The following is a 27840-nucleotide window of genomic DNA, read 5'->3' as shown; positions in this document are numbered from 1 at the left end:
TATTAAAAGATTAAGAGAAGGTATAAGGAGACACTCTTCTAGTCATGCTATGCTTATACAATTGCTTTTTTTAAATCATTGAAAATATGACTAAATGTGTTTTGTAAAATATTAAAAATTAACATTTTAAGGTTAGGACTAAGTATTTTATAGTCTGAGATATTGGAAAGCTGGACCTCTGATATTGTAATGGTTTCTTTGATAAATATAATATATCAGTTGTGAACATATGTCTGTACAATGTTCACTGCAAATCATGACTCCTTAAAATATATTTATTAAGTTATTCCATGTTTTCTTCTTTGCCTCTTAATATTGTAATGCTTTCTTATTTTTCAGAGAATTTCCAGTATTTGGATGACAGGATAAATACTCTGTCTGCTCAGTGTGAAGAAGAATTGGTAAAGCAAGGATTCACTAAGTATGTAGCAGACATTGTTGGTAGTGTTTATAAAATGTGCATCAAGGGTTAATTGCAAAAGTGTTGTATCAGCTGATATTGTCTAATGACTATGTCAGATACAATGTTTTCACTGTTGATTTTATCTATGCATAGCCTTTGTAAGCTGGCTATATCATACATAGAGCCATTTTACAAGTATTAAAGTAATATTTAGTCACTGAGGGTTTCGAACATTGTGAGAGATGACAATCAACAAATATTTAAATGGCCTACATTTCCTAACTGAGTGCTATCAGCTACATGAAACAGTTGTACCAGTATCTGGCTAAAGAGTACCTAAAAGTACTTCAGATTGAATGATTGGTAATAGATCTAATGTAGAAGCTGAAAGTATTGCATTTAATGGTTAGCTTCATGAGAAATTCATTTATTGCTTTCTTTAAAACAGTTTACTTTGAGGTTAAAGATAACAAATGCTTTTTAACATTCTCAAAGGGACCAGATTGAAACCACTGCATTTCTGCATATGAGATATGAACGGACAGACTGTGCTCTCATGTGTTCTACAGAGAGTTTCCCAGCAAAAACAGGCACCAGTCAACATGGCAACTTCCTATCTGCATTCCAAGACAAGTGGGGTGTATTTTTGTATTTCTTAGATCATGATTTGTTTTCCTTAGTGTTTTGTTTTTGTTGTGTATTATTTGAAACATATGTTAGGGTAATTGTGCATTTGTATAAAAAAGTAACTGACTCAAGTATGTGCACATAAGTAATGATTAATCAGTTAACACATTCAAGTATGCTAACTGACCGCTATGATATGACTGAGATACTGTTGGAAGGAGCAAATACTCTTAAGTTACAACACACTTACCTATGAGCCTTGTTCTTGACAAAACTGGGCTTAAGTCTCATTCTAGATTAGCCAGTGAAGTCCACACAGGCTTATCATAGACTACACTTCAAATTTGTATGGACTGTTTTGTTAAAAGGAAGTCCCTTAAGGACAGAAATCCAGTTAAGGCGGAAAGTTTTTTCCCTCAATAATATGTCCAGACTGCACAGGCTAATCTAGGACGTCATTTTACGCACTTTCATTAAGCCTGCTTTTCCCGGAACATGGCTCCTATGTCGACAGCACAATGGTCAGCTCCCACATTGCAGGTACTTTACCGAGTTTGGCTTCACCCTGCCTGCCAGGCCAGTCATAGTGGATGACATACGCATACGGGGTGTGGGAAAGGCTGTCTGTAACACAGAACACTCCATTCCAAGAGGAGACAGGGATCCACAAGTAGAAATAGTATGTTAAGTCGTCAGTACATATACGTGGGACATTCCATGCTAGGAGTGAGATTATAAACCTTTCATCTGAATACCTACATGCCCATGCCAAAAATTGCATTAAAATGTCTTTACTGGATCTATTTTAATGTCAAGTAAGTTAAGTTATGTTGGACCGATTATAATGCTGCTCAGTGGGTTTGGTTCTGTATACCACATATACAGTATAAAGATATTTTCCTCTTTTGATGTGTTTCCAAAATTACACCCCTGCTTGGTCATTATACAACTATTGAAGGAGGAGATTCAATAACTTGTGTATTCCTGAATTGTACTGATCAGGGTTCCTCTCCTGGCAAAAAATGGTGTCTCGCCGCAACATTCCTTACTAAGTGCTTCGCCATATCATAAATATATTGTTATAAATTGTGAAAGTAGACCACAGCATTCAATCAAATGAGGGATCAATGGTTTGTCAAAGTTAATTGATTCAATTATGAGTAAAATGAAACCTCTCGAAGACATAAAAGATGCATGACATTTATTTATAATGAAATTTCTAATTTTTAGCTCTACTGGCCGAAGGCCTGAAGAGCTTATGTCATGGCATGGTTTCCGTCGTCTGTGCGTGCGTGCGTTAGACTTTTTCTTGTTTAAGCGATTTAGTCCACAGTTTTCATCCGATTCTTTTCAAACTTGTTCGGTGTCTTAATATTAATGAGGACTCGAAACCTATTGAAAATGGGTTACATCAGAGGAAAAAGTCCAGAATTATCTCCCCTTGAATTTAAGAAAATTGTGAAATAAGGCTTGTTTACGCAATAAAGTCCACAGTTTTCATCCAATCATTTTCCAACTTGCACAGTGTCTTTATCTGAATGATGAGTCAAACCCTATTGAAAATGAGCAATATCAGAGTTATAAGTCCAGAAATATCTCCCCTTGAATTTGAGAAAAAAATGAAAATTCAGTTTTTTTATGTGATAAAGTCCATAATTTTCATCCAATTCGTGGCAAACTTGCACAGTGTCTTTGTATCAATGAGGACTCAAACCCTTTTTTAAAAAGAGCAATATAGAAGCAATAAGTCCAAAATGACTTCCCCTTGAATATGAGAAAATTTTGAAATCCCGCTTGTTTACACAATTAATTCCACAGTTTTCATCCAATTATTTCCAAATTTGCACAGTATCTTTATATCAATGAGGACTTGAACTCTATTGAATATGAGCAGTATTGGAGAAATAAGTACACAATAATCTCCCCTTGAATTTGAGAAAATTCTCCTTGTTCGCGTGATTAAGTACACAGTTTCTATCTTATTCTTTCCAAACTTGCACAGTGTTTATAGCAGTACAGCGATTTAGGCCCTCATGGGCCTCTTGTTTTAATTTGAGTTCTTATTTTGGTGAATTAAAACATTAAATTTTAGTAATTGATCATTATTTTGGCAATATTACATAACAGCGGCTAGAGATTAACAATCTCAATGAAATAAAAAATTGTTTAGAAATCATTAGTCTCAAGAGTTTTAAAAGTATAGAAATCACTATGACCATTTTTTAAAGATTTCTATTAGTATTAAGTGAATTTAATGTATGACACATGTTTTAAGAATTAAAGTATTCATTTAAGGATCAATGATGATCGTAATCATGGGGTTTTTGCTCATATTTTGTTGTAACACGTCCCTTTTGAGCTTGCCCAAAATTGCATTGTTTTCAGGTTCCTAAAATGTTCTTATACAGTACAGTCCACGCGTTTCCCCCCAAAAAACTCGCTCCCTCCGGGGGGCTTTTGTCTGCTAGCGAGTGCTTCCGCGGCGGGGAATGCGAGGTGTGCTCTTTAAAATGCTCGGCGTTCCGCTGAGTAAGCTAATCAGCGCAGTGTTTATTACTTTAGCCTAGTCGGTAAATGCAGACAATTTCCATTCTTATCAGGACACCGCTACGCAACTTCGCAGTAGCAGCGTGCTACTGTGCATGCCAAAAAATAAAAACATTGTACCGGTAATAAGAAATTGTTTAAATATTGTGGCTAATAAAAATAAAGATAATTGTATAGAAAATTAATATATGTTTTAATTCACAGGTAAGTCTACAATATGAATATATAAGCTGGATACATACATGTTCCGACTCTATCCATTACCCTATAATCCAGTATAATTGCGATTTCAATGTTCAAAACCAAAATAAGACCAGTATTGACACTAATGTGTTTTATAATTTTATAAACACAATGTCCGCCATTTTGCGCAAGCGCATATATGCGAAGTAATTTTTTTGGATGGGATAATTCCCGTGTAACATGCTTTAATCAGGTGACATGATGTGTGAGCATCAGCGCTGTTCATTTTTAGCTCGGAGAAAACCCGAGGTATTGTCATAGCCAGCTAGTCGTGTCCGCCGTCCATGTCAAGGTTTGTAAAGGTTTTTAACATTGGCTCTAAAATCAAAGTCCTTCCACCTACAACTTTAAAACTTCATATGTAGATGCACCTTGATTAGTTCTACACGCCACACCCATTTTTGGGTCACTAGGTCAAAGTCACTGTGACCTCTAAAAAAATAAAATTCTGATAAGCTTTTGCAGCCGAGCGTGGCACCTGCTAAGCGGTGCTCTTGTTGGTTATAACGACCAATCAATGAGTGACTTCAATTAAATTTATTATTTGTAAATTTTCCTATTTTTGCTATAGTTTCAATGGGCAATACTTTTTCATCGTGTGCATTGATTCTGATGTTTTTTTTTCATTCTCAAATACTACAAATACTTAGTTGCACGTCTATATTAAGTTACGGCACATGTCCTGATTTATTACACATGCTTTCCATGCGTGGAACTTTTCTGTCAGCAACAATTTCGCGCTCTTATTAAAACACGGATTTTTCACTATGAATGGTGCATATGCATACAAAGGGACTATATAATATAATCACGTGGCTGTAGACAAATTGTGTAATTCAGTTCTATAAATGGACTTTATGAAATATGCTTGTACTGAAATTAAATTGTTTCCGCATAAAATTTGTAACGGGAAATGTTTTCACAACTTACTCGCCATAAGAAATTAATTGCTCCCCAATTGCATTTAACTTAAATTACTTCTCATAAGGAACAATTATTGTTTATGTAATTGTTTACGGTAAAAAGGTGTGATGAGGATGCCCAATACCATCTTTCGTGCACTGTTTAATTACTGATGGATATTACGTACATTTTAAAACTGATTTCTTTTAAATTAATCTGCGATAAACACTTACTTCAAGGCTGACGTCAATGAAAAATATTGATTGCCAGTTATACGCATTTTCGTTACCGATTGGACACTGAACAGTATATATGTTGCGCACGTCTTAAAATTATATATATATATAGGTAATTTTATTTTGAAAATCAGGAAGTCAAACAAAGATTAATTGATCGTAATCTAGTTAAACGCCGAAGGTGACTGCGCGGCTTATCAATTTGCCGATCGTTGACCTCGGAGTCCCCAATCATGCAAATGCCGCGTATTGCGGGACGTTCTTAATCACCCTTCATAAGAGTGCCCTTGTAGCGAGGGAAATTGGGGAAAACGCGTGGACTCTACTGTATGACGGCAAGGAGACATTCCTTGCAACCCTCACCCCATAAGGATCCCCACATCCCTTGACTATTTCCTTGGGGAAACAATTACATTGATGTATTACAATCCAATCTGCCGTAATTTATGTTATGGGGGTGGACAAATCTGTCAATATTAAATATGGTGATTTGAACCAGTACCGGTTTATGTAATCATTATAAAAATAAATGAGTGAATAACATGTTATTATTGATGTATTCAGTGACAAATTGTATATAAAAAATGGGAAAGTTTGAAACTTGAAGGATATTTACAACTTGCTACATATTACAACATGCGTGTTTATGGGTATTCATTACTACTTTCACAAGCTAAAGTTTGTCTCTGCATTGTGTAAGATATAAATAAATGTTTGAGGCATAAGTAAATAATGTTAATAGTTGAAGTTATCATTATACCCCCACAAACGAAGTTTAGGGGGGTATATAGGAGTGAGCTTGTCTGTCTGTCTGTCTGTCTGTCTGTCTGTCTGTCTGTCTGTCTGTCTGTCTGTCTGTCTGTCTGTCTGTCTGTCTGTCTGTCTGTCTGTCTGTCTGTCTGTCTGTCTGTCTGTCTGTCTGTCTGTGTCTGTCGTCTGTCTGTCTGTCTGTCTGTGTCTGTCATGTAGCACTGTCTGTCTGTCTGTCTGCTGTCTGTCGGTCGGTAATCGGTCAGTGGTTCAGGTCGGTCGGATCGGTCGGTACGGCTCGGTCGTCGGTCGGTCGGTCGTCGGTCAGTATTAAGTGTCCGCTTTCTAATTCAAGTTGTTTTCATCCGAGCTTCACCAAACTTGGTCAGAAGTTGTATCTAAATAATGTCTAGGCCAAGATCGAATATTGGTCATTTTTTATTGTTGAAACTTTGAGGAATACGTGTCACTTATAGACAACAAGCTGCTACTTTGATGAGGGGTGGCAGATACAGCGGTCTACCTCTTGGACAAGCTGGGCGCCGGACATACCATCAGTGGCCCAGCCATTATCATGAATGGAAACAGGTACTCTATGCAATGTTGCTGTGTGTGATTTCAGGGCGTTTTTAGATGTGGCTTTAAATGTGGCTGCACACACTAATTTTGTGGGGAAACTACTGTGGATTCAATAAATTTAGTTGCCTTAAAAACTTGGTGCTCATATATCCATACAAATTAGTATTAGACTAATAATAATGGTTTCAGGGTATTGTAATATTTGTATGTTGGGGAGGATTTTCAAAATAGGGGAATAAAGGATTCTTTTATTAAGGGGATAGTTATAAGGAGATGCTGTTTTACGTAGGCAAAAACTTTTGAAGGAATAGGATTATTGCATGCATGTTGCATGCTCATGTTGGAGGAAAAGTATTATCATCAAAACGAATCACTTTCCACATATAAACTATCTTTTGAGATAATTGATATTGACAAGACAAGGAGCAAATAGAATATTCATAGTAGCCTGAAGTCACTTTTGAGACTACGTACAATTTAAAAGCATGAAGGGCTGGGCATTTCTGCGTTTAAGTGTTCATTATTGTTTGTTTTCAGTACCATTCTTGTGGAGCCAACATGTCAAGCTTCTATCACAAAACAAGGGGATGTGAAACTAAAGGTAATTGTTTGTTCTCAGAATAAAGAAAAAAGAAGCAAATATGGTCAGTTTTGTTCTTTAAGGGGTGTTGCGGCAGTTTATTTATCTGAAGATATATTTATAGCAACACCGTTGATGCTATTATCACAGCTCAATATTTTTATCACAATCATCAGAAATTGACCGAGTTGGTTCATAATATAATTGTTATTGGTTCGATCCCAGGTGGGGTCAACTTTTTTGATTACTTTTTTTACTTTCTTTAATTCCATTCTTGTTTTATACTGGAGCTCTTTAGTGCTGTTGTTTACATTTATCAATTTAAAGCATTTAATCACAAACTACAAAACATGCCGAAAGCTTTGAACAAGTACATGTAAGTTATTAATGATTAAGGTCGAGTTTGATACTGTATGGTATTATGTTTGTGATTAAATATTGTCTTTTATTAATGTCTTTTGGTTAGCTGTTGTTATCTCAGTTAAGATTGTAAACAATTTCTAATGTTTATGCATATTTCTAACAATCTATGTACCGTTACTTGGGTTTTGCCTAAATGCTGTATTTTATGAAAATTGACGTTGACGGTAGGGATAGTTAAAACAAAAAATCTCTGTTAAAAGTGTGATGACCCCCTTTCTGTATTTGTGTTTTATGATGACAATACGTAGATGGACATATTTGAGCAGTTTCGCAGAATACTATTAGACAGAACTTTTTTTAATTCCATTTATGTGGTTACATAAGTAAAAAAATGACGTTTTTTTGGGTGACATAAAAAGTATTAAAAATAATTTTCTTAAAATTTATCTTGTGTACTCCATTTTATTGGTAGTTTGTGGTTTAATTACATGGTATATGACGTATCTTAGCTTGTATTATATCTACATGCTGCCAATTTTATAGGTTATTAATTATTTTTACGCATTAATAGATTTTTCAGTTTTATTGAAAATGTACATGTTATATAATGGTGAATAAAATCAAAACAAGGCCGGTGACCTAATTTTTTTATTTCATTTTTCATATAGTATTAAATTTTGTATATATATTTTAAATATAAATTTTGGACAGAATCCATATTAGATGGAAAAATATCAGCAAAACTGCAGCAACACCCCGTAACTTTATACTTTTATTACTGTAATAATATGCAAATTTTAAAGTGCAAATATAGGTGACACTTAATTGAATTTATTTTAATCACCCAAATGCACAATCTTGTGAAGGGGTTTTTGGTCAATTTTTGTTAAACAAATTTTCATTCTTTTAATGCAGGCATTATGCTTCAATACATACGTTCATTCTAACAGCATGTCTTGTTAACCTTTTTCGAACGGTTTTGGTATGTGAAAATGATCAACATAATAAAGCCAGTTTGCACAAAGAATAAAGCTGTTGAAGAGTGACTTTGAGATGTACATGTATACACTGACTAGAGAACTAACGACACAGTTGCATATAATAATCCAAAGAAAAATATCGAGAAATCCGAGATGAGCATAAAGTTTTGGTTCATGACTTTATAATGTGTATTATTCTCTGTATCATTTCAGATAGGCAAGGGGGTAGTAGAGAGAGTTGGCAAGGACTTAGACATGATTCAGCTCTCCATTTTCTCACACAGGTTCATGAGCATTGCAGAACAGATGGGCAGGCAAGAATGTTACTTAATATCATAATGCATCAACAATTTGTTTTAATCATTTCAAGACCACATATTGTATTCACCAACTAATATGCTTACTCAAAGGTCAATTGTGAAATAAGCTTTATGTATAGCAACAGTTACTAAGAGCTGGTTCATAAATGCTGTGTTAAGTGTTCACATGGTGTGTGTTACACACTTGTTTCTGCGTTCATTCAAATAAATCGGGGGTAGGCGTGTCCTTCTAAGGCATTCCTTATTTTGAATGATCTTATATACATTATTATTATTCTGACTTAAGAAATTGATATGTTTATACATTTATGAAAATAAAGAATGTATTAAAACTAAAAATTTTATAAAATAAAGAAACAGACATTATGAGATATTGCTTGTGGTTTGATGTTTTACATTAACAAAAACACAATAAAATATTAAATATTTTTTCAAATAGTATGACCCCTTCTGTGGTCTGCCAGTATGCATATATCAGTTGCATTAAAATAAAATGGCTTTTTTTTTCAGGGTATTGCAGAGAACTGCCATCTCTACCAATATCAAGGTATTCATATTTTAATGTGTATACATGTATCACAATACGGTTAGTATATACTGAAATGTTATTTTTAACTTGTTTAATAGATAAATATTCATATTGGTTGTATAACACAGGAAACAAATTAAAGCGTATGATAAACTGTTATGAGATCAACATTTGCCAACTATTTGAGTCGTGTTCTGAGAAAACTGGGCTTAATTCATGTTTGAAAAGTGTCGTCCCAGATTAGCCTGTGCAGTCCGCACAGGCTAATCAGGGATGACACTTTCCGCTTAAACTAGATTTTCAGTAAAAAGGGACTTCCTTTAAAGGAAAAATACCATTAAAGCAGAAAGTGTCGTCCCTGATTAGCCTGTGCGGACTGCACAGGCTAATCTAAGAAGACACTTTAAGCACATGCATTAAGCCCAGTTTTCTCAGAACAAGGCTCATTTTATGTAACCAGGAGCGTTTAGACTTTTCCTGCGCAATGTTTGGACCGGATGGTGGCCTGGTTGCTAATGCCCCTCATATACCAGTGCATCTTGGTGCCATGCAGGAGGCTGTACAATATCAGGTATGTCTTGTATGTGCAGTGTTCGATGATCCAATTGATAATTATGAGCCACACTCTGAAAAGGGGGTTTAATGCATGAGCTTAAAGTGTTGTCCCAGATTAGCCTGTGCAAAATGCTCTCAGACATTTATAGAGAAAGTCACTGGAAATGTCTATCAGGTGTGCCTCATTAAAAAAGGGAACACCACTGTGAGCCTTATAAAGTCAGGTCCTCACATAATGCAGCCTCAGGCCTGGAAGAACCTCATAAACCTGGAAATACACACGCACTAAGGGCCTTCTGGTCTTTTGGGGATTGACAAGTAAGCCCTAAAACATTTAGAGGGGACAAACCCAAAGGGTGAGATAGGCAAGCTGTTTGAGGGATGTCTTGGAGGTCTGAAGTGTTGTTTTTTTCTTTTTTCTTATGATCACATGTATTCGATATTTTAAACGGATTAAATACTTTTGAATTGTTAAAGAAACAACAAGCACTACAATTTTTGTGTAACATTTTAAAAGCATTTAAGCTCTACAGATTTTGTAAACTTAGTTCCAGTCACCAATTAAACTTGAAATCATTTGGAAATTAAGTTGAGTGTAGCCTTGGGTTTTATGTATTTATTGCGCTAGACTACACAATTTCAAGCAATGTCAATTAAGAAGAAAATTTGACCTTTGTTAATTCATAACAAGACCTAATGATCCTTTAAATATTAGTTTTACATAGATTACTATTGTTGAAAGATGTTCTGTGAATTTGATTTAAATTGCTTTGTTTGTGGCAGTGACATTAATTTACATTGATAGGCAATGCTCCATAAAGTTTCCTGAGGGCCTTATGCTTAATTTGGACCATTCCTCAATTCCAAAAAATCAAAATTTGTTGTGCCATGCAGATTGTAAGCCTTCTTTAAGTAATATACACAAAGATGACCCATGTTTATGTAAGGTGTAATATTTCTATCTATAACCACAACAGTGGTTAGTAAAGCAGATTGTATGTTTAACTGTTTACCTGTATTTGTTTTTCTTCACACAGTGTACAGACAGAAAAAAGGGAAAGTATTTCAACTGGATAATTGAAATTTATAAGGAAATAAGCACCTGGACTTTTTCTTATAGCTTTCCATTTTTGGGGAATGATTTGTTGAAATAACTGAGAATGAAGAAGAATTGTTAAGCAGTAAACTTTAAATTTGGAGAAAAGTGCAACAATTGAAAAAGATTCTCTTGGCTTTTATTTGGCTCCAGCTAAATTAGTAAAAAGCCCTGAATACAACAAGCCATGTAAAAAATGTATACAAAAAAGTAAATGAGCATCGCTCTGGGGTTTAATGCATGTCAAAAGTTTCTTGCTTGATTAGCCTGTGCAGTCCACACAGGCTTGTCAGGGACAACACTCTGCCTAGACTGTTTTTTTTTTCATTTAGAAGAGACCTTCTTTAAACAAAAAATTCCATACTAGGGTAAAGTGTTATCCCAGATTAGCCAGAGCAGACTGCATGCACAGGGTAATTTCGGATGACACTTAACTCGCGGCATTAAGGCCAGTTTTCCCAGAACCAGGCTTAAATATTTTAGATGAAGGTGCTGGGTTCAGATCTGAGGGAGGGAGATGTGATCCTGTCCAACCATCCCAAGGCAGGAGGGAGTCACTTGCCGGACCTCACAGTTATCACTCCTGTATGTACACTTTATTAAAATAGACCTGTATGTACACTTCATTAAAACAGACCTGTTTGTACACTTCACTTAAATAGACCTGTATGTACACTTCATTAAAATAGACCTGTATGTATACTTAATTAAAATAGACCTGTATGTACATTTCATTAAAATAGACCTGTATGTACACTTCATTACAATGGACCTGTATGTACACTTCATTTAAAAAGACATGTATGTACACTTAATTAAAATAGACCTGTATGTTCACTTCATTAAAATAGACATGTATGTACACTTCATTAAAAGAGACTTGTATGTACACTTCATTAAAATAGATCTGTATGTACACTTAACTAAAAAACATGTATGCACACTTAATTAAAATAGACCTTTACGTACACTTCATTTAAATAGACATGTATGTACACTTCATTAAAATAGACCTGTATGTACAATTCATTAAAATCGACCTGTGTGTACACTTCATTAAAATAGACCTGTATGTACACTTAATTAAAATAGACCATTATGTACTCTTCATTATAACACACCTGTATTTACATTTCATTTAAAACACCTCTACATACAGTTTATTAAATACACAAGTACATTTATTTTATTTAAATACAAATGCATTTACCTTTAATTCATAACAAACCTGTATATACACTTCATTTAAAACACACTGGTATTTACACTTTGTTTAAAGCACGCCTGTAAGAAAATTTCATTTCAAACACATCACTTCATTTTAAACACACTTGAATGTACACTTCATTACAACTCAACTGTATGTTCATTTCATTTAAATCACACCGGTAAGTACACTTACAGCAGCAGTTCCAAAGTATTAACCAGAACTTAACATTAATTCTTCATTTATCTACTTGTGATAATCTTACTTGAAAGAATGCAAAAACAAAATTCAAAAAGGCAAACAAAGTTTTTGTTTGAACATTTTATTGTGGAGCCAGCTTGATAAAAGCTGTCACTTGAGTTGAGTGTATGTGTGTGTGCCTGCTTCATGCTTTAGTGCATTAGTTTATTCCATATTGTTCCTCATTTATCACGCACTATTTACATTAATGTTCAATAGATCAGAATAATCATATTCATAATATTCAGAATATCTTTATTAATATAGTAGTAAAATACATCTATATTTATGCACAAGCCACAATATATATAGCCTTCTTTCCTATACATTCAACCATTCCTATATATTCGTTATTTTTTTAAATCCTGTAAATTTGCATATCATCCGTGCAACAGGCGTGACCAAATTCTCTGAAAGTTAGCAAGAAAGTTTGTTGCTCATGTGAAAACTGAAAAATGCGCACTAAAACAGTATTTACTGCAACTTAAACCCTATCCTACACATAAATCTAACCTTCAAATCAATAATTCAACCTGTAGTATGCTTAAAATCCAATGTTTACATTTTTTTTATCCACATTTTGTGTCGACTGGTTTTGTAAGTCACGTGATCAAGTTGATGCAAAAGCTCATGACGTATTTGAGGTTTAAGGTCATCATATTTCCTTACAATGCGCATGCGCTAGATTCAATCCTTAGGTGGTTGAATGTATAGGAAAAGAGGTTATATCTGATGTTAGTTTAGTGCTGATTAGAAGAATATGTAAAAAAAAAATGGATTCCTTTTTTTTTTTTTTTCAGAAAGAGCCAGAATATACAGAGATACAGACTTGAATTGTTTTTTACCTATTTTTAGGGTGTCCTGTAACATTTTTTTTTAAAACATGGAATAAATAGGTTTTTTCTTTGTTTGGATTGAAATTAGCAATTGCCAGCAAGTCATTGGCCCCTTAAATGTATGGTGGGCCCATGATATTCAGAAGAAAACACACCATATGCCCTCTGTGCAGAAATTATTGAAAGAACAAGCAGTGTAAATATGCCCAATATTTAAGTTTCTATCACAGCTTCACATTGCCCAGCCTGAACTGTTAAGACCATTCCTTATTAATTTCCTGCTCAGAATAGAAGTGAAAATGGCTATATGCAACCTGCATAAAACCAGAAAAGCGTGCGAGAAACTCGCAGTTTGTCCAGATTTTATCCTGTTTGCTTCTTATCAGTACCTAAGAATTAAAGGTGAAGCCTTTGAAACTTTAATATAGTTATGTAATTGACTACAAACACATCAAAGTGCGTATCAGAGTGGCAAAGTGTTTAACCCATTAATGCCTAGCTACTAAAAAACAGGCCTTGGCAAACAGCACAGACCCGGATAAGGTCATCTGGGTCTACGCTGTTTGCTTAAAGGAATTTCTGTAAGAAATATTCTAAATAAAGAAATAAATATACTAGACATCCCTAATTTTGGAAATAAATTGGTCCAATTTAGAAGGATAGGAGAGTCCACTAGGCATAAATGGGTTAAACGGCTCACAAATTTCATTTGAGAAAACAAAAGTTACATTCTTCAGGTGTTCTACCCGGGAGAGGCAAGACCTGTGTTCTATGTGGCCAGTCGAGGCCATCATGCTGACATAGGGGGCATAACTCCGGGCTCGATGCCTCCGCACTCGCGGTACTTGCATGAGGAAGGGGCGGTGTTCAAGTCATTCAAGCTGGTGGAGGCAGGATTGTTCCAGGAAGAAGGTAGTCTCATAATACTGCAGCTGTAGGAATTGAATTGACACTCAGGACATTTAGTCTGTTTAAAGTTAACAATAAAATTGAAATATGATCAAGGTCTTAAAACGCTTTGAGGCTTTTTCATTTCTGACATTTGTAATTTTTCCACTAACAAAAATGTGAAAATTACAGAAATGCGTTAACAATAAATAGATTTATTATTCTGTATTTAGTAAGTTAGAGGTTGGTATTTAGCCATGTTTACTACTGAGTATCAGTCTTCCTCCAGGATCCAAATTATAACTGGATAAAAGTTTACTTAGTGTGTCTTGTTTACTTTCATGACATCATTTAACATAAATTACTTGATCTGAACAGCTACAGACCTTATATGACAAAAATAAACAGTCAGCATGTGTAATAAAATCAATCTTACTTCAAACAAATTTTTTATTAAGTTAAATCTTTTCTACTTTTTCAGACATAATGTTTTTTATGGGAAAAGGTGTGCTTGCCGTTGTACTTTCTTGAAGGGATTAGTGCAAACCTATTGTACCTATTGTCCATTACATCTCCAGATACAAGTTTCATGTGCAACCCTCATTTCATTATCAGATGTAACACGAGCATTACACGAGCCTGCCAAGTACCCTGGCAGTAGTGGCACTAGGAATCTCCATGACAACCTCAGTGACCTCAAGGCCCAGGTGGCAGCCAATCAGAAAGGCATACGTCTCATTAAGGGTCTCATTGACGAGTATGGACTGGACGTGGTACAGGCCTATATGGCACACATTCAGGTCAGCTGGTATATGCATAATTTGAGCCTTATTTTTTTAAACTGGGCCTAATGCATGTGAAGAAAGTGTAGTCCCAGGCTGCACAGACTAACTAGGGAAGACACTTTCTACTTTTAAAACATTTTTTGTTTAAAGCATGTCTTGTCTGAACAAACATCCACTTTGGGTGGAAAGTGTAGTTTCTCTGTTGTCTTCTTTGAATACGTCTTCCCATTAGAGATCCATAAACACTCAAAATCAACAAATATTTGGTTAAATAAAGGTAACCCATAAGAAATTAGTGATTGCAATAGCCAAAATTTCAAAGCAAGATGTGGTCTGGTAACATTAATTTAACAAGATACATAATGCTCATTTTTATTTTTTGTGGTCAAATTCCCCGTGATGATATCAGAACATTTACGAGCGAACATGAGATTGGCCTCGGTCCATGTCAGGTTCTCATTAATAATCATTATGTTATTAATTAGCAGAGCTCTAGCAAGACATCCTGCTCTAAGCTGTTTAGCAAGAAAAAACGAGAAAAGAGCGTGCTAAAATGCAAATGTATCATTTCCAACAAGACAGTGACCCCCTCCTATATTGTTTGTCTATTGTGTTGTTTTTACTTGTATATTGCGGGCCTTGTATATCTCTATGTATACATAGGACAATGCAGAACATGCTAATGGGGAAATGCTACAAGAGATAGCCACTAAGTAAGCCCTGTATGGATGTTGCATGTCTCTGTTCTGTTGTGGTACTCATATACCTCCATTCATTCACAGGACAATGCAGAGCTTGCTGTACGTGACATGTTACGGGAGATAGCCAGTAAGACGCTGGCCCATAGTGGAACTACATGTCTCTATGCTGAAGACTTTATGGACAATGGGGCACGGATTGCTCTCAAGGTGGAAATTAATAAAGAGGAGGTAAACAACAGTTGCCTTGTAAATTGAGTTTTTATATGAGAACAATTTAAAGCTTTTAACAGAATCAAACAATCAGTCAGTGAAACAAAAAAATCCTTTTGGTTACATTCCACTAAATCAGTGTATCCCTCCCTGGTCCATTAAAAAATAGTTCTTATTTCAAAATAGGTCCTTTTCTCCATTGGTGTAAAATCCATTAAGTAAATGCAACAAAGCCTTTGTGGCTATTTCCTGTATCCTGTGTGTCTGCAACATTTTGATGCATTTCGTTGAGCATTATGTTAAAAGATAAACATTTAGGGTGCGTTTATTGAGCTACTGGGCTTTTGTCTGCCAAACCCTGTTTTCTTAGATTGGTTTCATTTAACCTAATGGGATTTTAATGTAAGTAACATGCCATACTTTTTTAACCAGGTTTTCCGAAGGAAAAAACTGGTTATTAGATTGGCGAATGTTGGCGGGCGGGCTGGCGGGCGGAACAAGCTTGTCCGGGCCATAACTTTGTCGTTCAGTGTGAGATTTTAAAATAATTTGGCACATTTTTTCACCATCATTAGACGGTGTGTCGCGCGAAAGAATTATGTGTATATCTCCAAGGTCAAGGTCACAATTTGAGTTCAAAGGTAAAAAATGGCTATAAATGAGCTTGTCCGGGCCATTTCTTTGTCGTTCATTGTCAGATTTTAAAATCATTTGACACATTTGTTCACCATCATTAGACGGTGTGCCGCACTAAAGAATTACGTTGATTTCTCCAAGGTCAAGGTCACACATTGAGTTCAAAGGTCAAAAATGGCCATAAATGAGCTTGTTCGGGCCATATCTATGTCATTCATTGTGAGATTTTAAAATCATTTGGCACATTTGTTAACCATCATGGGACGGTGTGTGGCACGAAAGAATTATGTCAATAATTCCAAGGTCAAGGTCACCACGACTAAAAATATACTTATTTTGATACAAATGGGGTTAATTATAAACAATTATCAGATAAAGGGAGACAACTAAAACTGAACTGAACTTTTTTTTTCACATTGAAAACCTGGTTTTGTGACAATTTTGTCCCTTGTTATTCCATGTTTTGAAAGAGGACATATTCATCTTTAAATTGAAACTTTGCATTTACAATCTGATTAAACGGAAATCCATGAAAAACTTATTTAAATTTAGTCGTTTTATTGATGGACCCTTTGAGCATTAGATTTAGTCTAAACTCATCTTGTTTTTAAATTATATATTATGGAAAAAAACATTAACAAATGTACACATGAAAGAGTGTGGCAAAGTTATCCAACAACAGTTGTACATTGGAACCCCTCTAAACCAGACATCCCCAGGACTAAGAGGAAATTCCGGTTTAGAGAGGATTCCGGTGTAGAGGGGCTATTTTACTTTCAGAAGCTCAATTACATAGCTGATGTTGAAAAAAACACTTTCAGCAAAATTTAATAGTTTATTTACATATAACATTTATTTAAACTGCATCACATAAGAACAACATATGTCACTTAATCGATTGATTCGAAAGCAATATCATTCACAACAAACAGTGCACCCTGACAACAAACAATTTCACACGTGTATGCATTTTTTAGGTGAATTTAGTTCCTTTTTACACCGAAAAACATCTTCAAACGACACAGCCACCAATAAGACGCTTTAAACTCACTAATTCCTAGTTCCTTAGCAAAGCTCCGTGCATTTTCCTGTATGATCGGACCAGAGATCAGCAATGACTTAGCCCTTACAATACAGAACCAGTCCTATACAAGTTTGTTGATGTTTCTATATTTCATTTCATTGTTAAACCAACTTTTGTTTGGTGAAGAGTTGTTTTCCCAATGAGATATGTACGCAGACTTTTTTCGCACGATATCCCCAATCGTTGACTTTCCTACCCCATCTTTCTCTGACAGTATCTTGAGTGTAAGTTTAGGGAACATCTCTGACTCTTTAATCAATTTGATTTTGTCTTCTAGAGACAATTCCACGCGCCTTCGCTTAGAAGGACGTTCGGACATTTTTAGTCTTAGTTATCTTAATTACCAATATGAAAATCTAAATGAATATCTAAATGCAACTGCTTCAAGAACTCTGCAAATCACCATTTTATATGACACTAAATTAGCATTTGTAATAAACTACGTAAAATATAAAGCATTAAGATTATTAAAATTTAACACGGCTTCCTACATCAACAACAAAACACACTTAAGAACTCTATGTTTGTTATCAGTAATTATAATCAGTATTATCACCTCTATTGAACGATATGTACATCACAAGACAAGTATCTTTAAATTGGTTTCGATTTTTACAGTTTACAAATTTTCGACCGCCTTTAATAATTTAACGCGTCTTTAATCCGCTATTCGCAACTTTTCAACACTAGGTCTGAGGTGCGATAAACCGGCCCTGAGCGGTTTAGAGGGGTACAATTACGTATGGAATGACCCAATTTTGATCCAAACAATGACCGATATTCGGAATTGAGGGGATTCCGGTCTTGAGGAGATATTTTACGCATGGTTTTATAGGGAAAATAATGGGACCAGACAATTTGTCCGGTTTAGAGAGGAATCCGGTATAGAGAGGATCCGGTTTAGAGGGTTTCCACTGTAATAATATCACTGTTTTCCCTATTTTCACAGAGCATGGCAGAATTTATAAAAGCAACAGAGCTTGTGCTACTTATATTACAGCATAGAGGAGGTAATAGAGTCTGTGTTAGTTTGTCCAAATAAGAATGTGGAGGGAACTACTTCCACAATTGTCATGTTCAATTTACCATCCTCGTGAAGTGTTGATATACTAGACACTTTTCATGCCCTGTGATCCTATGAACCATGAGTTACTTGCCCTTAAACTTAGCTGTCATAGCTGAACGGATGTATAAATTACTTTTGTGTAAAAAAAAATTGCATCTGTTCCAGGGCACAGCAGTGTGTGATTTCTCAGGTTCATCATATGAAGTGTATGGAAACCTGAATGCACCAAGGGCAGTAACCCTCTCTGCACTTATCTACTGCCTAAGATGTATGGTGGGACATGATGTCCCGTTAAACCAGGCAGGTTTTATTTTACCTAGGCAAACTTGTATTTTTAAATAATTGTTTATGCCCCCGGATCAAATGATAGGGGATATATTGTTTTTGGCCTGTCTGTCTGTCTGTCATTCTGTCCCAAAACTTTAACCTTGGTCATAACTTTTGCGATATTGAAGATAGCAACTTGATATTTGGCATGCATGTGTATCTCATAGAGGTGCACATTTTGAGTGGTGAAAGGTCAAGGTCATCCTTCAAGGTCAAAGGTCAAATTATATATGGAGGAGGCATTGTGTTTCACACACACAGCTCTTGTTTGCTATTATAATTATTTTAGACAAATTAATTTTAATATAATATTGTTGTTAATAAATACATTAGCTGACATTAAAATATCAAGTTTGGACAAGTCCATTTATTTCTTAAGTCAGAATTTCCAATGTCTTTACATTATACAGACAATTTTAAATTCAAAGGTTTCTGTGAGAAATACTCACTATTTTAGTAGGTACCATGTTTAACTATTGTTTGGTACGATATGAGTTGATCTGGGCTTCCATCAACAAAATATACTTAAATATGCCACATTGAAGAACTATTCTAGATTGAAACTATATAATTGTGAATATCGGTGCCATATAAGGAATATCAGGAAAGCAATATAAACTAAACAATATTAATTACTTGGGGCCCAAATACTTTTGTTTACAAATGATAAGCCTGGTTATGGCATATTAATTGTTGCAATTGTTCATGCCATGATAATTGAATATGAAACTTTAAATTGGGCTGTGAAACTAAAATATTATTAATTTTTTTGCAATCAAGGATGCATCGTATAACATTTCATGCTCAAACTTTGTATTTTCCTGATGCTCTTATTTTTTAACCAGGTTTTCCGAAGAAAAAAACTGGTTATTAGATTGGCGAATGTCGGCGGGCGGGCTTGGCAGCCTGCTGGTGGGCTGGCAGGCGGAACAAGCTTGTCCGGGCCATAACTTTGTCGCTCATTGTGAGATTTTAAAATCATTTGGCACATTTGTTCACCATCATTAGACGGTGTGTCGCGCGAAAGAATTACGGCGATATCTCCTAGGTCAAGGTCACACTTTGAGTTCAAAGGTCAAAAATGGCCATAAATGAGCTAATTTTTTTGTCCGGGCCATAACTATGTCATTCATTGCGAGATTTTAAAATCATTTGGCACATTTGTTCACCATCATGGGTCGGTGTGTCGCATGACAGAATCATGTCAATATCTCCAATGTCAAGGTCGCCACGACTAAAAATAGATTTATTTTGAAACAAACTTACAAAGGGGGTTAATTTTGGTTGTTCATTTCAAAAGTTCAGTTTGAGTTGTCTCCCTTTATCAGAATTTTTTTTCATTTGTTCACCATCATTAGACGGTGTGTCGTGCGAAAGAATTACGTCGATATCTCCAAGGTCAAAGGTCACACTTTGAGTTCAAAGGTCAAAAATGGCCATAAATGAGCTTGTCCGGGCCATAACTATGTCATTCATTGTGAGATTTTAAAATCATTTGGCACATTTGTTCACCATCATGGGTCGGTATGTCGCATGAAAGAATCACGTCAATATCTCCAATGTCAAGGTCGCCACGACTGAAAAAAGATTTATTTTGAAACAAACTTACAAAGGGGGTTAATTTTGTTTGTTCATTTCAAAAGTTCAGTTTGAGTTGTCACCTTTTATCAGATTTTTTTTCGCAATGAAAACCTGGTTTTGTGACAATTTTGTCCCTTGTTTACATATTATTTTATAAAAATCACTAATGACTACTTGTAGAGACTTGTGTTTATGTTTTCTATATTATGCTCCCCCCAAACATTTTGGCGGGATCAAATAGTCGCTGCTTCGTCCGTCTGCCTGTGCACAATTTTTGTCAGGGCTATTTCTCAGCAATTAATGACCAGAATTCAATGAAACTTTATGGGAAGCTTCACTACCAACAGAAGATGTGCATATTATCAGCGGGTTCTGGTCAGATGATTTTTCACAGAGTTATGGCCCTTTGAAATTTTCCATTAACTGTACATATAGTGCAATTCTTGTCCGGGCTATTTCTCAGCAACTAATGACCGTAATTCAATGAAACTTTATGGGAAGCTTCACTACCAACAGAAGATGTGCATATTATCAGCGGGTTCTGGTCGGATGATTTTTCACAGATTTATGGCCCTTTGAAATTTTCTATAAAGAAATTCTTGTCCCCCCAACTACTGTGCCCTCAAGACGTTTCCTTTTATCTGAATATATATATACGGAATATTACGCTAGTCAATTGTTCCAAGAGTTTGTATCACTCGAGTGGCTTGTGTGATGACGTATCACACGAGAGGCGGAGCCTGGAGTGTGATGCGAAATAGCACAAGCCACGAGAGTGATACAAACTCTTGGAACAATTGACTAGCGTAATATTCCTTTTATTATATACAACAACTAACGAAAACAGTAAACAGTTGTATTTTTTACTTTAACAAAACTGACAAAACAATGGCTAAAACGGTACGCCATAGTTTATTTAAGACGCGTATGAATACAGTTTATGCAAATTAACGTGTAAACATTCAAACCGGGAAAACAAAGGTTTCCGACACGCTTACCTTAATGCCATCATTAATCCAATGTTTATAACAATTAAGTTGACAACTTTAAATTTTAATCCGATGTTTATAACAAAAACGTTGAAACGATATGCACTTCCACTTCTATTTCTTCCATGTCTTTATCGAAACTTAGTTTTAAACCACACTATTTTATTGTATTTCTATCGAAATATAAATTTATGCATTATAAACACACACTCCAAAATACGTTTTGAATTCATTCTATGTTTTTAACAAATAGTTAACTGTAAAAAAACACAACGTCCGTCATGTTATTAAAGGGGCCTTTTCACAGATTTTGGCATATTTTGAAGTTTGTCATTAAATGCTTTATATTGATAAATGTAAACATTGGATCTTAAAAGCTCCAGTAAAAAATCAAGAATACAATTAAAAAAAGGAAAAAAAAGTAGCCGGTACCAGGGCTCGAACCAGTGACCTCCGGAGTCCTGGAGTTAGTCTGAAGTAAAAACACATTAGCCCTCTCGGCTATTCCGCCGGGTATCCACACTTTAAGTATTTTATACCTTATATAAGCAATCTTCGTAGTTTCCTAAATTTAAACGACAACAACAGAACTCTCCAAATTATTCAATCGTTTCGCGTTGCAACGCTTTATAATTTTTAGGTTTTCAAATTGTCAAAAGATACATATAATGGCTATATCGGACTATGGTAAATGTTCAGTTATACTGTTTCCTCACAAATATCATAACTAAAACGAAAATTTGCGAATCTGAAACAACTTTTTTCAATTTTGTCAATTTACCAAACTGTGAAAAGATCCCTTTAAATTCCAGAGTTTAGATAAAACCATCGTGTTTTGTCACAAAAATGACGTCACACGATATATTCTACGTAATATATTTCGCAATATAAAATATTCCTATTTTCGGTGCGCGTAATGTGACGTCATTAAATGGGTCGAAGTTGTCCGGCTAGTATGGTAATACGGAATTGGAAACAGCGAGTAGCGTTATACGGGATTTTTTATTTCAACGATTGATACAACCTGTATTTTGTAAAAAGCATTAAGCAGGTATATAATAAAGTGCAATATTGTGACAAAAAAAACCTTTAGGGAGCATCACCCGTCTCCGACGGTTTCTTGTTCCATTTGTTACACCTCATTTACTATCATAAATACGTATTTACTGCATTTATGTATAAATATAAACCAAATAAGTCTTGCTTTGTAAATATTTATGTTTATTAAAGTGAACTTTGTAATAAAATAGATATAAAAAAATGGAAACAAAAACATGAGGTTGGCAACTTGGGATTACTGAAAAGTATTAATATTGGTAAATTGTTGTTGAGCTGTGATTTTATAAAAAAAATACCATGGCAATAGGAAATATGTGAAGAAAAAAAAAGAAAAGCAAAATGATGTTTTACAGTTGTAAAATCGTAAACTGTTTCATGAATCTGGCCCTCACAGTTATAATAAATTCAAGAATGATCTTTTACATTAATGAAAATTACGCAGTTGCCTTCAAATCTATTCACTGAATCTTGAATCATTTCTATCTCAAGCATGTGAATATAGCAGGAAGGTTCTAATGTCTTTTTTTGACAGGGCTTATGACCTTTTAAAAGGGGCTGATGTCTACCTTTGCATTTGTAAATAAGCCTCATTCTAGGAAAACTGGGCTTAATGCACACGGCTAATGAGGGACGACACTCTCTTATTTTGAAGATTTTTTCCTTTAAAGGAAGGTTTGGTTATGGCAGAAAGTTCTCTGCCTGATTAGCCTGGTTTTCTCAGAGGAAGTCATCATAAGAATGAGATATTGACCAGAGTCATCATAAGAATGAGATATTGACCAGAGTCATCATAAGAATGAGATATTGACCAGAGTCATCATAAGAATGAGATATTGACCAGAGTCATCATAAGAATGAGATATTGACCAGAGTCATCATAAGAATGAGATATTGACCATGGTCATCATAAGAATGAGATATTGACCAGAGTCATCATAAGAATGAGATATTGACCAGAGTAATCATAAGAATGAGATATTGACCAGAGTCGTAATAAGAATGAGATATTGACCAGAGTCATCATAAGAATGAGATATTGACCAGAGTCATCATAAGAATGAGATATTGACCAGAGTCATCATAAGAATGAGGTATTGACCAGAGTCATCATAAGAATTAGATATTGACCAGAGTCATCATAAGAATGAGATATTGACCAGTCATCATAAGAATGAGATATTGACCAGAGTCATCATAAGAATGAGATATTGACCAGAGTCATCATAAGAATGAGATATTGACCAGAGTCATCATAAGAATGAGATATTGACTAGAGTCATCATAAGAATGAGATATTGACCAGAGTCATCATAAGAATGAGATATTGACTAGAGTCATCATAAGAATGAGATATTGACTAGAGTCATCATAAGAATGAGATATTGACTAGAGTCATCATAAGAACGAGATATTGACCAGAGTCATCATAAGAATGAGATATTGACCAGAGTCATCATAAGAATGAGATATTGACTAGAGTCATCATAAGAATGAGATATTGACCAGAGTCATCATTCACTGATTCAGCATTCACTTATGTTAAGTTAAAGTTCAAAGTCTCCTTTTTTGCTACTAAGTTTCACTGAGTATCTTTGCTATTTAGGGATGTCTCAAGCCAGTTACAGTGATCATCCCAGCAGGCAGTATGCTTGACCCCTCCGAGAATGCAGCTGTTGTCGGGGGTAACGTGCTCACCTCACAGAGGATCGTGGATGTCATCTTGAAAGCGTTTGATGTCTGTGCAGCGTCACAGGTACTGTATGCATTTGTATTAATTTTTTGCAGAATAAGTACTGCTTCTTTTTTTTGAAAGTATGTTTTTGATAACAGTTAATCATCTGGTGCAAATCGTGAGACAATTTAAAAATGTAATTGTTAATTATCAATTTATTTAAGGTGAATATGTGAAGAATTCAAAATCGTACAGCATAAGTGTTTGGATTATCTTTCATTCATTTATATAAATGATGCATGTAAATGCATTTCTTACAAAGAAAAATCTTTTGGGTTTTAAATTGTTTAACTGGAAATCAGATTTTTGTTGCAGGGTTGTATGAACAACATTACATTTGGCGACTCCGAGTTTGGACACTATGAAACTGTGGCTGGAGGAGCAGGCGCTGTAAGACATTACAAGAGTCTATAACATTGAGTCACGTTCTGGGTAAATGGGGACTTATGCATGTGCGTAAAGGGTTGCAATCTGCACAGGCCAATGACAGAAGAAGCTTGCACTATTTATGGAACTTTCCATTTAAAGGACGTCTCTTTTCAATTAAAACCCAGTTGAGGTAGAAAGAGTTGTCCCTAATTAGCCTGGGCGGACTGCACATGTATTTAGCCCAATTTCCCCAGAGCGAAGCACATAAATCTTAACCATTAAAGTTCAATATTTAGTCTGTTCATAGCAACAATTCTGACACTTATCCAGTAAAATCAAGCACCAACTAAGCTTTCTTACTTTTTCATAAACCATCCCTAAACATGACCGGTAGGGTGAAATTATAAATTGAAAATGTGATTTGGTGATGTTATTTGTGTCAGTCAGTCAGTGTTCTATCTGTCCACATACAATGAATTAATTTTTTGAGGGAATTACTTCTGCATTTTTCAAGCAATTAAATTAAAACTTCAAAAAGCCCTTCACGATAAAGCGTAGATCTGCAGTTATTACTTATTACTGACTTATTTTCTCTAACCTATGGGCGTAATGACATGTTGATGATTAAGTGCATGCAAGATAGGGAAGACACACAGTGTTCCCTCTTATTCCTGTCTTATGTGCCCTTGAATTTGCCATCGGCTGACTTTGTGTGGTGATGTTAATCTCACATACCAAAAATGTTTTGTTTATCTTTCTTTTCTATGTATTATTTAAAGTTATATACGTTTACCAGTACCGTTAAAAGCATAAAGTAAATGCTAAGAATTCCTATAAGTTTGTTCTTTACTGGTTCTTTGGATTGCCTTTGCTTGGCTATTTTTGTTCAGGGTCCAAGCTGGGATGGTAGAAGTGGTGTCCATACCCACATGACTAATACCAGGATAACAGATCCAGAAATACTGGAACGAAGGTAGGGATAACAGATCCAGAAATACTGGAACGAAGGTAGGGATAACAGATCCAGAAATACTGGAACGAAGGTAGGGATAACAGATCCAGAAATACTGGAACGAAGGTAGGGAAGACAGATCTAGAAATACTGGAACGAAGGTACGGATAACAGATCCAGAAATACTTGAACGAAGGTACAGATATGCAGATTTCAAGGGCATTTCATTCAATAAATGAATCTTGAAAGAGTTTGAGGGGTACTGCATGGATAATATTTGAGTCTGGCTCTCTTGGTTGGTTTTACACTGAACTATAAAGCCAGGTATTATATCATTTAGTTCATAATACAGCCTGACCAGTACTTAAGCTTAGAAGATCTGGAAAATGTTTTTACAAAAATCCTTATTAACTTTGATTCAGGTAGAGTAGATTTCAGTTAATGGCATTAATAGCTGTTCTTTAAAATTGCTAAGGAAAAACTTTTTTTGTATAGTGTGTAAACTAGTTGCATTATTTTCCTTTTTTGTTTTAAAATTATTGTAGGATTATGCACTGTATAGCATGATGTATATACATAAATGTCCTATATCAAAGTATTTTCAGCTGTAACACAAACTAAATTTTTAGTAATAATGCCACTTGGTTGATCAATTAATTGTTGCTTTGTTTTGTTTGCAGCTTATGCGTTCTGAAGGAGTATACATAATGCAACAACCATAATCTTGCCCAAGCTTTTAATAGACAGATCCAGGATTATCAATAAAATATTTAAACTTCTTAGCTGTTTTTACAGGATAAATGTCCATTCATCGAGAATCACAAACAAATGCTTGTATTTAAATCACAAACATAATTCACAATGTCATTTTCTTTTGTACAAAATAATTCAACCTCTAAACACTTCATACCAACAAGCGATGATTGGATAGATAATGTTGTAAATTAATTAAATTATTATTGACATTTGCAGAATAGTTCATTTCTTCATAAAGAGAATTTCTTTTATTGGAAGATTACCCAGTGGTCAGGTAGCATAGTGGATATGGCCTTCACACAGCAACAAGGAGGTCGCGAGATTGACACCAAGCATGGGAGATTCTATTGATCTCCGTAAAAGGCACAGAGTTCTGGTTCTAACCAGGGAACGGACTCGAGAGCGTTTTAATAAGTCTTAGGCTTTGGATGCAATTGAGCTTTAATAAATAGGTTTGCACTACACTAGGTACCCAGTGGTGCTGAGGAAGTTCCATCTCCAGCCAGACACAGGGGGGCGGGGCCAACATCGGGGCGGGGATGGTGTGATCAGAGAATACCTGTGGAGGAAGTCTCTCACACTGTCTGTGCTCACCGAACGCAGGGTGTTCCCACCGTATGGTCTACATGGTGAGTGCAGGTCTTCTGTCAAGAGACAGGAAAGTTGTAATCCAGATCTACAAATCTTTGGATAAACCCTACTTATCCGAGGTACACAACAATCCTGATTTTTCTAAAGTCTAGCTCACACAAGAGTAAGTTATTATTTGCTACATGCTGTCATCTGATTGTTGACCTTAAGTTTTAATGATTGAAATCACCAGTGCGAAAAATAACGTTTTTTCATGTTTCATTTTATTTTAAGTCAACAATAATGACAAATATATTTAATAGTTGAAAGTCAATTTAAAAAGAAAGTCACTTATAAATATTTGTTTGTATTCAATAATATAAAATATTCATATGTCAACAACAAAAAATCAATTTTGTTTTTTAACTCAGAGTGTTTCACACATCATGCTTATCAAATTATCAAGTTCAAAAGATGACAACATGTCTGAGTGGTTAACTTACCGAAATCAATTAAATGACTAACTGTTGAAATCAGTGAACAATAAAAACACACAAACGTGACATAATTGTATTGTTAGTACTTTATTTCTTACAAGCAAAATAATGATTTGAATGGACATGTAAGTGTATTTGTGGTGATGCAGGTGGTTGTCCGGGAAATAAAGGCTTGAACCTCATGATCTACGAAGGCGGTAGAATCGTCAATGTGGGAGGAAAGACGTCTGTTGATTGCCATGCAGGGGTTTGTATTTATTTGTTCAAGTTTAAGTTTGTTTCATTTAATTAAATCATTAAAAAAGGAAGAATTCTGATGGAAAACTATTTTATTTTGGACATTCATGATTAACATTAGAATAAATGAGCCACACTCAGTGAAAAGTCAGCTTAATGCATGTGCGTACAATGTCGTCCCAAATTAGCATGGGAGGTCCTTACAGGCTAATCAGGGACAACTATTTTTGTGTTTACTTGATTTTTGCTAAAAAGAGACCTCTTTTCAACATAAAAAAAGCATTTACTCCGAAAGTGTCCTCCCTGATAAGAATGTACGGACTGCACTGGCTAATCTAGGGCAACACTACATGCAGCAAGCTCCGTTTCCAGGAGCAAGGGCTTACAAATTGTGTGTCTGTGTTTCT

The 27840-nt window shown here is 35.2% G+C and overlaps 3 protein-coding genes across 7 annotated transcripts in view; 2 read left to right on the top strand and 1 right to left on the bottom strand.

Moving 5' to 3' along the window:
- The window catches only part of LOC127843628 (paraplegin-like), a 298425-nt gene that overhangs the window by 203031 nt on the left and 67554 nt on the right, over positions 1-27840 (bottom strand). The window lies entirely within an intron of this gene.
- LOC127843626 (5-oxoprolinase-like) overlaps positions 1-27840 on the top strand; it is a 298491-nt gene that overhangs the window by 269253 nt on the left and 1398 nt on the right. The gene's annotated exons all lie outside the window — the stretch shown is intronic.
- The window catches only part of LOC127843627 (5-oxoprolinase-like), a 32983-nt gene that overhangs the window by 4777 nt on the left and 366 nt on the right, over positions 1-27840 (top strand). Inside the window, 19 exon segments of the mRNA XM_052373321.1 lie at positions 340-421; positions 899-1036; positions 1571-1709; positions 6186-6210; positions 6213-6297; positions 6826-6889; positions 8425-8525; positions 9042-9078; positions 9521-9631; positions 11195-11296; positions 13732-13906; positions 14498-14682; positions 15450-15596; positions 18530-18664; positions 23924-24073; positions 24368-24442; positions 25312-25394; positions 26598-26758; positions 27346-27443. Coding sequence (XP_052229281.1) covers positions 340-421; positions 899-1036; positions 1571-1709; positions 6186-6210; positions 6213-6297; positions 6826-6889; positions 8425-8525; positions 9042-9078; positions 9521-9631; positions 11195-11296; positions 13732-13906; positions 14498-14682; positions 15450-15596; positions 18530-18664; positions 23924-24073; positions 24368-24442; positions 25312-25394; positions 26598-26758; positions 27346-27443 — 2093 coding nt within the window.

The sequence above is a fragment of the Dreissena polymorpha genome, chromosome 9, assembly GCF_020536995.1.
Source record: "Dreissena polymorpha isolate Duluth1 chromosome 9, UMN_Dpol_1.0, whole genome shotgun sequence".
Lineage (NCBI taxonomy): Eukaryota > Metazoa > Mollusca > Bivalvia > Myida > Dreissenidae > Dreissena > Dreissena polymorpha.
Note: the sequence above shows the minus strand (reverse complement) of the source record. Positions and strands in the feature narration are given on the sequence as shown.